The 12,107-nt window shown below is 40.2% G+C and overlaps 1 protein-coding gene across 1 annotated transcript; it reads left to right on the top strand.

The window, feature by feature from the left end:
* The first annotated feature begins 8,408 nt into the window (after nt 1-8,408).
* Nucleotides 8,409-9,289, top strand: nr0b2a (nuclear receptor subfamily 0, group B, member 2a). The gene is made up of 2 exons (XM_030102769.1): nt 8,409-8,943; nt 9,048-9,289. The coding sequence occupies exons 1-2, from the start codon at nt 8,409-8,411 to the stop codon at nt 9,287-9,289; spliced, it is 777 nt and encodes a 258-aa protein (XP_029958629.1).
* Nucleotides 9,290-12,107: the final 2,818 nt, after the last annotated feature.

Below are 12,107 nucleotides of genomic sequence, written 5' to 3'. Positions count from 1 at the left end.
TCCCTAAGTGGAGCGGACGTAACCGGAAAGACGTCTGTGGGTGACGTCATTTCCGCTAAACAACTTTTCCATGAAATATAAATAAATGAATAATTGGTTTCATTAAAAACTATTAAAAATGTTTTTTCTAAGGTTAAACACGTTGTGTGTTGTGGTTACATCATATATAATGATCTATTTGTACAAAATCCCAGATGTTCTCTTACAACGGTAACTTCCATGAAACAAGCCAAACAAAGCCATCCATTAATCCAAGTTGCATACGAGTTTGTCAGAAGGTTAGGGCACATCCTGGATAGATTTCCACTTCACATCTGGAGATATACAGAGAGACAGAAAAAGCCTCCGGTAAGTTACATGATACAAAAGTTATAATTTTTGGAAAATATTATATAAATAAGCATTTAAATGTACAGATAGAGGGGGTAAACATTGAGAGGGTGAATCAAAACAAATTCCTGAGAGTAACAATTGATGACAAAATTTGCTGGAAACCTCCCATAAAACAATTTAAGAATGAAATACAAAGGAGTATTTCAATCCTGGCCAAAGCCCATGATATACTGGACCACAAACCCCTCTTTAACTTTACAACTCACTGATTTGGCCATATTTAACTTACTGTGTGGAAATTTGGAGAAACACATATGTAAATTCATTAAAAAGACATGTTATCTTGCAGAAAAAATCTATAAGAATTGTTCACAAGGTCGACTTCCATGAACACACTAATCCATTATTCATACTTTCAAAATCTTTGAAATTCATGTGTAGTTTCAATTCTTGTGTAGTTTAAAACTATTCAAATAATAACAAAGCAAAGAATCATTTATTACCACATAATACTCAAAAATTCTTCTGTGAAAGAAAGAAAACTTATCATCTGAGGGGAGAGTTCCAGTTTAAAGTTCATAAAGTCCAAACCACCTTGAAGAGTTTCTGTGTCACAATACACGAAGAAGATTATGGAACAAATTATCAGTGGAAACTAGACAAGTCTCAAATGCAGTTACATTTAAATGGGCATATAAGTTTCTGACCATGGCAAGATACAGGATTCTGTGATGAGAGAGGTGTTTTGTTTATGGTGTGTCACTGAGTGATGGGTTTTGTTTAACTGTAGACTTTTGGCTCATTGAGGCAATGAAATTAACAAACTAGCAAAGATGGAATAGGGGTAGGATTCAATAAGTTTTAGACTTCTTCCTACTCCCTTTCAGACATGTATAACAAGAAGACTTATCACATATTTGGATGTTTTTTTTTTCTTTCATGCATTTTTTATTGTCTTTTGCTTTTTTAAATTATTATTCATTATTTAATGTGTTCTCATGTTTGAAATAAAGTTCAAATAAAAAAAAAAAACAGTAACGAAAGAGCAGCACTCAAATAAAATGAAGGATTCTTGGGGGAATTTTAAGGATGAACCTAAAGTGCACCAGTACTTTTACAGGTGATGTGACTGTCTCTAAACATTTGAATGCATGTATCCAACTGTTCAATGTTTCAGTGCTTTTTACAAGGAGTTTAGCAGCAAAAATTCACAACAGGTGTTTGATCCATGAGTCAGCCAACACATTTCTTGGTTCCATTAGAAATGGTATTTGCTCTCACAACCAACTCCAGTGACCTCCTTCTGTCCTGCAGAAGAACCAAACCAGGCCCCACAACTACATATATTAATTGCCTATACCAACCAATCATTTCATCCATTTAAGTGTCTAATGACTGATGATTTAGAAAAACCCTGATTAAACCCCAATATTGAAATCTGGAAACAAAACAAATGTTAGGATTTATCTGCCCATGAGCATACCCATCATGTTGGAGACTAATGAGAAATGGATTGCAAAATAACTGACAAATCATACAAATACAAGTGAAACTCCTCTTCATAAGCAGACTGGTTTTCAAACAAATCACTCAAAAGAAACTGCAATAATTTTTTTAGAGTAAATCAAATATTGTTTAGACTCTTGTTCCTTTGTTGGTGCAGTTTTTCCTGACTTCTGGCATTTCATATGATTGGGCACCAAATTTTACTGTTAACGCTACAACAAGTCAAACTCTCTGTCCAAGTTATTGTTTTAATTAAATCATATTTGTCAAGTCGAACAAACTGTGTATCTGTCAGCAGTATCAAACCCCCTTATATTGACAGCCAGTTTGGAGTTCCTCAGGGTTGTACTCTCGGACCTACCGTATTTTATTCTTCTTATATATTAATAATTTGCCAAATGTATGTGATAATACTGATAAATAGCATTACACAGATGATACTGTAATTTTCACAAAATGGTCTGTGGAAGGCTATGGAAGACAACTCTGGAGTTAGCTTCCAGAGTTGTATTTCCATAGTCTCAAATGAGCATTAAATGTGGCATACACCAAGGAGATGCTCTGTCCCCCCTGCTGTTCTGCATAGGCCTGAACCCCCACAGCCAGATCATCACCAAGAGTGGATATGGGTACTGATTCCGCAGTGGAGCAATCATCAGTCCCCTCCTCTACATGGATGACATCAAACTGTATGACAAGAGTGAGCGGGACATGGACTGCCTGATTCACCTCACCAGAATATACAGCAGTGTATCCTGGCCACTGGAAGAGAAGTAAGCTACTGATATCAAAACAAGGAAACTCCTCACAATGTCGGGAGGGTTCCACCCGAAGTCTAGCGTCTTCAGGCTGTACATGAAGCGAAGTGAGGGAGGCCAAGGACTGAGTGTCGAAGCCACCATCCAAGAGGAAATATCATCCTTCTGAGAACACATCCAAAAAATGGCCCCCAATGACAGCCTGCTAAGTGAATGCCTCAGACAAGTGAAACCCCCTGAGAAAGAGGAGCCAGAGGTGCGATCATGGAAAGACAAACCCCTACACTACATGAACCACTGACACATTGAAGAAGTGGCTGACATAGAAAGAGCATACCAGTGGTTGGAAAAGGCAGGACTGAAAGACAGCAGAGAGGCACTGATCAAGAACAGGCCCTAAACACAAGATCAATAGAGGCCGGGGTGTAACACACTGGACAAGACCCCAGGTGCAGACTGTACAAGGAAGCTCCTGAAACAGTACAGCCTATCACAGCAGGATGCAAGATGCTGGCAGGAAAGGCATACATGGAACGCCATAACCAGGTTGAGGGGAATGTTATCCAGAAACATCTGTACCGAGTACGGACTGGAGAGTCCAGAGTCTTGATGGAGCACACCCCCGAAAGTGATGGAGAACAACCAAGCCAAGATCCTGTAGTACTTCAAGATTCCGACATGGATAAACATGAGTAGAGAGCAGTAGTAATCGATGTGGCAATCCCCAGTAACAGCAACTTCAGAAAGAAGGACCACAAAAAGCTGGAGAAATACCAAGGGCTGAAAGAGCAGGTGGAGAAGATGTGGGGTGTGAAGGCAACAGTAGTGCCAGTAGTGATCAAGGCACTAGGAGCAGTAACCCCCGAGCTGGATGCATGACTCCAGGAAATACCAGGAACAACATCTGAGAACTCTGTCCAGAAGAGCACGGAGCCTGGAACAGCTTAAAGCGATACTTCAACATTTTGGCAAATTGGCCCATTTAGCACAATTCCTTAGTCATTTCGAACAGCATACTTACTTTTTTTTGTGAGGGCGAGCTATTGTTTATTCAGAGGCGAGTCGGGGAAGGTTTTCGGGACGGACACAATGGAAGTGGGCGGTATTTTTGCTTCCCCTCGTCAAACTCATCAAATACACAATCCAACAACCCCAAAACACTTTGGTGGACACGTTATAATCCGCACATTCACTACGCTGTGGAACACCAACAAATGATATTGTAGCGTTACGACACTGAAGCAAATACTGGGAACTACTTTTTCTTTTGAAATCACTTCGCCCAGACACCATATTTAGTAAGTAGTTCCGTCTTAGCAATCTTTGCATAAACAACTCAATCTGGTAATTTTGCATTAATATTTCACAGCGTAGTGAATGCGCGGATTATAACGTGTCCACCAAAGTGTTTTGGGGTTGTTGGATTTCGTATTTGATGAGTTTGACGAGGGAAACCAAAAATACCATTCACTTCCATTGTGTCCGTCCTGAAAACCTTACCCGACTCATCTCTGGATAAACAGTAGCTCGCCCTCACAAAAAAAGTAAGTATGCTGTTCGAAATGACTAAGGAATTGCGCTAAATGGGCCAATTTGCCAAAATGTTGAAGTATCCCTTTAAGATCCTGTGCAGGACCCTCAAGCTCCCAGGCTATCTCCCATTGTCCCTTTAAAAAAAACAACAAAAACAAATATTTTTTGAGGTGCTGTTTGTAATCCCAACAGCCACAATGTAATGGAAGCATTTACAAAAAAAAAAACATTTCAGTTTTATATTTCTTACTCTGCTGTGAGCCCATACGAATGAATGAAGATGGATGGATTCTGGCATACAGTAGTGGTGTTTTTGCTATTGTAAAACTAGACTGGCATTGATTTATTGAGAGCAGCTTTGTTCTCTTGTGCCTCACTGCTGTCTGCTGTCTTATCAGCAGTGTCAGATCAGAAGGTAAACGTGAACAACCTTAACTCATTGTTTGAAGTGAATTCCTCTCTTTTGATAACAATCAAATAAAAAAATTTAAACAGTGGCAATAACCTAACGGCCAGTCTCCAATTACAGTGAACAGGTACAGAACTGTGAAGCAGTTTTGATCTTGTCTTGAACACTGAGTTTTTGATAAGCACAGAAAACAACCAGAATGCAGGCCTTAAAAATGATAATTTGGGGGGGGAAAAAATGAAAACGTGTTACACATTGCAATGTGTTTTTAACCTCTATTAGTGAGGCGACTGGGAAATATGCTCTGCCAGAGTTCAATAACCCAGGGGCTGATGGTTTATCCGGCCTTCACCTCAGCTTTTATCATTGTATTTTGATAGTAGTAAGCTGTAAAACCGGTCTCAGGTAACTGGACCCTGACATCATTTTACACGTCATTTTACACAGTTTGTGCATTAATCACACCCCCCCCATAGATTATCATATTGATTTTGAAAAAACGTTTTTAACATACGTAATCATTATGAGTATCAATTATCTTTATATTTAGACTTTATTTTTAGACTGATATTATGAGATAAGGTTTATTATCTCTAAAACAACACAATCAGATATTAAAAATTATATTTGTGGTATGTTTTTCCTGGTATGACACAGGCAACACTGAGAAGTACAAAAGTCAGAGCCTCGAAATTCTCTAAACTTTCAAAAATTAACACACATAAAATCCAATACATTCAGGTTTGCTCATTAAAAATGAGGCAAGAGAACATTCCAGTGATAATAACATTAATTTCTTCCATTAATTCTCTGCCAGTAGGCAGTATTTCTAGATGTATAGAATAAAGACCTGTTGATTAAGTAAATTATCTATTCTTTTTTTAAGCAGCCCATCACTCTGGATCCAGCTTATATTAATTTATGGAGTTAGAAAACTAAACCAGATTAGAATATTTTTGAAGAACCCGACAAATCTAAAATTCCAGAAAAAAAAGACAGACCTGTGAGTCGGTCTGACTGTGAAACTGATCGTAGGTTGTTGACCTCGTGAAAACAGAGCCAGGCAAATGAACCGCTGCTGTATTAGCAGTAGGTCAAGGTCAGGTGTCATGTTCCAGATATGATGTCCATCATGCACTGGGAGTTCACTGACCTGGAAAAACTAAAACTGGAAGAAACCGAAGGCAATAGGAAGTCAATATTTCAGTCGTGAGGACTTATAGATTAGTTGTTGCTCTCTAATAAACATGCAAAGATGTGATATTTTATGAAAATATGGACTCTTAATAAAATAATGTAATCACGGGTAGTTTTGCTTGATATTTTCTTCCATTCTAAACATATTATATTCAGAATGAAAGCTTAAGAAAAAGAGACTTGGCTGTTTACGAGGTTTCCAGCCATTACATCATGCTTAGTCAGACATGGGACTGCTTCTTTTCCTTGATCTCGGAATCAGCAGTTGTTCCACTTATAGGATGAAGGACACTTTATTTTTAATGGCCTGTTGGAGATATGCACTTGTCCTCCGTGCCCGTCTCTGCCTGCTCCTAACCTCTATAAACACGCGTCTTATCACAAGCATTTACAACTGTCAGCATGCTTCATGAAACCCGACGGCTGCTCAGTTTATTAGAGGTCACTCGGTATTCCCGAAGACAACATGATGCACTTCCTAATGAATTAAAGCATCAAAATCACAAGTTTAGTTTTTGAGTGTGGCTATAATGACAGACACAGATGATCAAAGTGTGTCATGCTGCTACCCCGCCAAGGGGGGGACTGTGTTTTTCTGATATATCCCAGCGTATTTCCCCATTTCAGGAATGAGGTAAGACAGCAATGAAGACAAACATTCGGTGACTGGTGCTGCCAGTTGTGTCTGGCATGTAATGTGTTTATTGCAGTCATTTGCTTCATGAACTGACCTTGACTCCGCAGTTCTGTGGATCAGAGCTTCTTTTAAAAAAAAAGTAAAAGGGAACAGAATGTTTCATTGTGTCGCCTCTGACTGCCTCTGTCTAAAGCGGTGGATGTTTAAACGGGTTCACGGTGCCGGTCGTGCAGGTTAAATGAGATCATTTCTGGACTGTTTGTTTATTTGTGACAGTGATAAAGTCATTTGCTTATCAGTGTCAAACCTCCGTGCCAGGCACGGGGAAGATAAGAAATTAGGAAAAAATGCATTGACAATCGGGACACGGTACTACCTGTTACACATAATCATAAAATAGTTCGTCCACATTTCAGCGCTAACTTTCACAACAAAACTGAATGTCATTCCGCAAAAAAATGGTTGTCATCACTAAAAACTTAGTCCAGAAGAGAAAAATAAATTATTTTGTGTGGATTTTTGTAAGTATTTGTGTATTACAAAAATCAGTTTTATTTTTATACAAAAATGATTGTTTAACATGGTCTCAACTGGTCATCTACCAGACAGTCGTTTCACCTTTGATTATATTTGAAAAGGTCAAAGTGTAACCAGTGTTTTATAGTGAGAATGACTACTTTTCACTATTTTCCCTTCCTGTATGGCAGCCTTGCTGGAGCTGTGCTGTTGGGAACGGTATACTTCTAGTTCGGTCATCCAAGCCACTCAGGTCTGGACTGAAGACCCCTGCAAACACGTTGCCTTCCTGGAGCGATGGCGTACATTTAAAAGTTAGCAGCCAACACACTGTCAGGTACATCTCCATGCAAAGCATCACCTCTGGAACCAAAGTCCTGAATAAACAGTAGAATTTTTTTTTTTTTTTTTTTTAACAATTTAGGAAGGTTAACAATTCTTCTAATGCCAGTGGACATGTCTAACTTAGGTTTGAGTTTTCTGGGGCATGGTGGAAGTCATCAAAGTCCTGGAGGAGGAGGATAAGACTGTGGATATTGTGTGGCGTTCTCTACCCTAACCCTCATGTTAAATCCTTCCATGACTAAGATCATGTGGTTTGGTTAAAAAAGGCTCTCTGCTCATTTCATCCCATCGTTCCGCGACCCTTCAGGGGACAGATCTTCAGCACGTTCCAGAAATGTGAGGGTGACTAAGCAGCGCTTCATCTCACAGCATATCGGCAAGTCACAGATTAAAGACGATTATAAAATTGGCACGGAAGATGTTCCGTTTTCACCTCCTATAGGGACATGCGTGATGCATGATCAGAGAAATTTCCACCCTCCAAAAAATCCACCCATTAAAAGTATTAAAAGTGAATGCTGAAAAAAATATATATTTACATCTTTAACTGATGGATTCTTCACTGAAGTGAAAGTTCCAGGTTTGTGTTAAAGGTATATGATTAAAATTTATTAAAGATACCAAAGGTTTAATTTTAAAGCTTTCCAAAGCTTTAAAAGTTAAGTTTCATGTAACTGATTTGGGATGAAAAGAATATACAAACAATCCAAAAAAAAAAATTTACACTACAGCAGGTTTTAACCGGGAGTTCAAAGCCCCCTTACTGCTTTGGCCTCCTTCCAGCTCTACAGGTGTGAGCTGGCAGGGTGCAGGGACATAGTATGGGGCTGATTACCTCCGCAGTCCTTGGTAGCTTGGTACGGCCTGGGTTAATGACACCGGCTGCAAGATAAGGCCCAACCTTACTTGATACCCAGGCGTTACTCCAGCAGCTCCTTTTCATTGAGAAAAGCTTATCAGTTGTCCAGGGTTATACCATCAGTCACCTGGCAGAGCACACGGCTGTTTTTCACAGAGTGTATTGACAAGTCAAGGTCCACCTCGCAAGGTGGGTCTGCCCTATAAATGCAGGCTCGCTGGCAGTAGCAGAGGCACGGCTCACAAGCTCACCGAGAGCCCGTCCAGTGAGGGGACGCTTCAATTTAACTGCCTTCACGACATCTCTGAGTACAAAATGGATAACCAATGCCACTGTTCCACCAACAGCGAAAGGTTTTCAAATCCGATCCTCTACAACATCCTCAGCCAAATGGATAGCGGCAAACGCAGTGCGGGCAGCCTCGGTTACGGCGCCGTGCCTCACAGATGCAGCTGTGAGGTGCGACGGACAGTGTGCCTGAGGAGGCCTGAGGAGATCTGCAAAGAAGCGTCGGCCGTGCTGGTCAAAACTCTCCACTTCATGAAGAACTTGCCCGCCTTTAAGCAGCTGCCGCCGAACGACCAGTTCACGCTGCTGAGGAGCTGCTGGGCACCGCTCTTCATACTGGGTCTGGCCCAGGAGCACGTGGATTTCGAGGTGACGGACATCCCGGCCGACAGCATGCTGAAGAAGATCCTCCTGAACCGCCAGGGGAGGCCCGAGCTGGAGAGAGAGCAGCCCACCATGGCCGGCGTCGGCAAGCTCAAGTCATGCCTCAAGAAGTTTTGGAGTTTGGATTTGAGCCCAAAGGAATATGCGTACCTGAAGGGGACCACGATATTTAACCCAGGTGTGTATTGAATTACCTCAATAAAGAAATACATGTAAGTTCTTATTGCAGCTTTAGCATCGGACGTGTTAGTAACCCTTCTTTCTTTTGTCTGCCGTCAACAGATGTACCGGATTTAAAGGCAGGCATCTTCGTTGAAGGCTTGCAGCAGGAGGCCCAGCACGCCCTGAGCGAGGTGGTCCAGCTCCTCCACCCGGGGAATCAGGAGCGTTTCGCTCGGATCCTGGTCACAGCCTCCATGCTGCAGAGCATCACGCCCAGCCTCATCATTGAACTCTTCTTTCGGCCAGTCATAGGCCAGGCTGATCTTTTGGAGCTGTTGGTCGACATGTTATTCTGCAGATAAAAAAAAAAAAAGACAGACCACAAAAGACTTAAACAAAGGAAGTGGAATCCTTTATTTATAGTGACAATGCAGAACTTTATCTTGTCATTTCACCCACTAAAAACAGGCAGTACCTGTTGTCATTACTTGATCTTATGGCGGAGACCTTCTCTTTGTTTCATGGTTGTAAATAAGTATTGTTGGCCTTTACAGAGTGTTTCAAATAAATATATTTTTTATACATGATCATATCTGTGATATTCTGACTTCAAAAATGTTAAATGAAACATCTGTTGAAACGCATTAATCCCTACAGACAGCCATACTGGAAGCAATGACGAAGCATTAATGGTTTGATAACGTTTCCGGGATATTATGAAACACATCTGTGTATCTTTGTAGGATGCACACCTATAAGCTTTAAAAAAAAAAAAGCCATCTTCCATCATGACTACATATATAATGCATGCAATTTCTAAAGAGGAAGGGGAAACAGATGCGAGTGGAAAATTACGTTGACGTCTCATAGCTCAATTTCAAGTCAACCAAATTTACAGTGTCATTATACTGTAGATTGTATCACCAAGTCATCACTAAACTGTCAGCTGTATCTAAGGATAGAGGAAAGAGTTCAGTAGGGGTTTTTCCAGATAGGCTGGTGAGATTGGTCTCTCCTCTGGTCTATGTATACCCCCTTTTTTAATGCATTGCTTTAATCTTCATGAACAAGACTATCGACAGGAGCTCAGTTGGTAGAGCAAGTTGTCTTATAACCGGAAGGTTGGCGGTTTGATCCGCCTCCTGCAGGCATAAAACTGTTGTTGTGTCCTTGGGCAACACACGTCACCCACCTTGCCTAAGTATGAAAGTTGTGAGAGTGAATGGTTGGTGGTGGTCGGAGGGGCCGATGGCGCAGATTGGCAGCCTTGCTTCCGTCAGTCTGCCCCAGGGCAGCTGTTGCTACAGTCGTAGCTTACCACCACCCAGTATGGAGAGAATGAATAATGCAATGTCAAGTGTCTTTGAGTGTCCAGAAAAAGTGCTATATAAAACCAATGCATTATTATTATTATTATTATTATTAAAACCAAACATCCATTGAGCCATCTTCTTTACTTCCTCGTCCATCTCAGGGTCGCGGTGTGCTGGATCCCACCCTGGATATGACGCCACTCAATTACCAGGCAAACATGGGTAGACAGACATTCATACGACTAACAGTTACCAATTACCAATTTTTTTGGAGTTAGGGAGAAAATCCTCCGTCATTCTTCAAAAACATGCCAATGCCGCACAGAAAGGTCAACCTGGACTCATTATGCGATGGATGACAGCTAGACAAATGCCTGATTCTAAAGAAAATACAAAATAGAATTCATCCAATAACAATGGAAAGATAAAAAAAATTAAAATATATTCCAAACAAATACAATGAAAATAAATAATGTTAGAAAGAGTTATACGTGAGAACTGAAAGAAGTAGATATGATACGAGTAAAAATGATGGTTGTGTTTTGATTATAGAAATCATTCCTGGAGAGGTGTTGTTAGAAAACTGCCTCGAGTATAAGACCAAATAAATGTATCAATAAATCAATGTAAAGCAAGATAGCAAATTCTGACTCAGCAAATGTCATGCGAGGTGAGCCAGAGTTCATCATGATAATAATACACAATATTATGCTATAATCACTGTAAAAGGCTGCTGAGACCGATAGAAAAAAACAAACAAACAAACAAACAAACGAGCGTAATTTATGGAAATTGACCACAGATAAAGTGTTTTGATCTGATTTGAGAGTATTTTCACCATGTTAAATTGTCATGCTGTCGTTTTTGCTAGGGTTTGCTAGTGTGTCAATAAAGCTTTCATGTTGGTTTCTTAACAAACTGCAGCGGTTACTAATTTATAACCGGATACATTTTTAGTTTTGAGGCGTAGAAAGGGATTCATGTCATGGTGAAAGTCTGGATTCATGTTTATGTGTCTGTAATGTACCAAAGTCTCATGTCTCTCTTCAGGTACTTTGACTCCCTCTCATGGAAACCCATGTAAATTACACAGTTCTCAGACAAACAGAAAAGTAGACTTTACTGAAGTGACATGCATTCGCGCACACACACACACACACACACACACACACACACACACACACACACACACACACACACACACACACACACACACAGAAATCTAAGATATGCAATCACTCATATCTGTCCCACAGACGTCTGCACAAGTTATTAACATGTCTAGATGAAATCTGCAGTGACACACTGAGCTTCCCTCACTGACAGTTTGCAGGATTCATGGAATGTTATAGAGCACAAGGCCTCCTGATTTCATTCTCCTTGGAGGTATGCCTGTTGTGAAACAGTTGTCTCTACATGACACCTCATACAGGTAAAACAGGAATGTGCTGGTGGGGGCAGAGCCACAGGAAATGGGGTTACACAGGGCAATTGCAGCACACCACAAAAAAGCAAGGCTTTCTTCTAAAGTGACTGAGTGAGAAACAAAATTCTAACTTTTCACTAAAAAGGCTTTTTTTTCAATGCATGCAAATTAGTTTTTCTGTATGAGAGAAGGTCTAATGCTGTGATCACTTCAGCCTGCTTTTATTTAAAATCAAAATATAAAAAAAGAATTGCTTTCTTGAGGTAAATCCAGGCTTTCCTCGTTTTGTAGCATACTGCTATAACTTCAGTAACAAAACTGTAACAAAGATCTGTAACCTCAAAATGAATACCTAATACGAATAAGAGAATTAAAGGCACAAAAATCTCACATTTATTTCCAATGCCAAAAGTTTGAAATTAAAAATTAATACTGTGGAAA

Source organism: Salarias fasciatus, chromosome 11 (genome assembly GCF_902148845.1).
Source record: "Salarias fasciatus chromosome 11, fSalaFa1.1, whole genome shotgun sequence".
NCBI lineage: Eukaryota > Metazoa > Chordata > Actinopteri > Blenniiformes > Blenniidae > Salarias > Salarias fasciatus.
The sequence above is the reverse complement of the archived record's forward strand: the minus strand, read 5'-3'. Positions and strand labels throughout refer to the sequence as shown.

What these genes read in the sequence shown, in the direction of transcription:
- nr0b2a (XM_030102769.1), top strand. Translation starts at nt 8,409, where the DNA reads ATGGATAACCAATGCCACTGTTCCACCAACAGCGAAAGGTTTTCAAAT. An exon ending in GACCACGATATTTAACCCAG is followed by an intron (nt 8,944 to 9,047) that starts GTGTGTATTGAA and finishes TGCCGTCAACAG; the next exon opens with ATGTACCGGATTTAAAGGCA.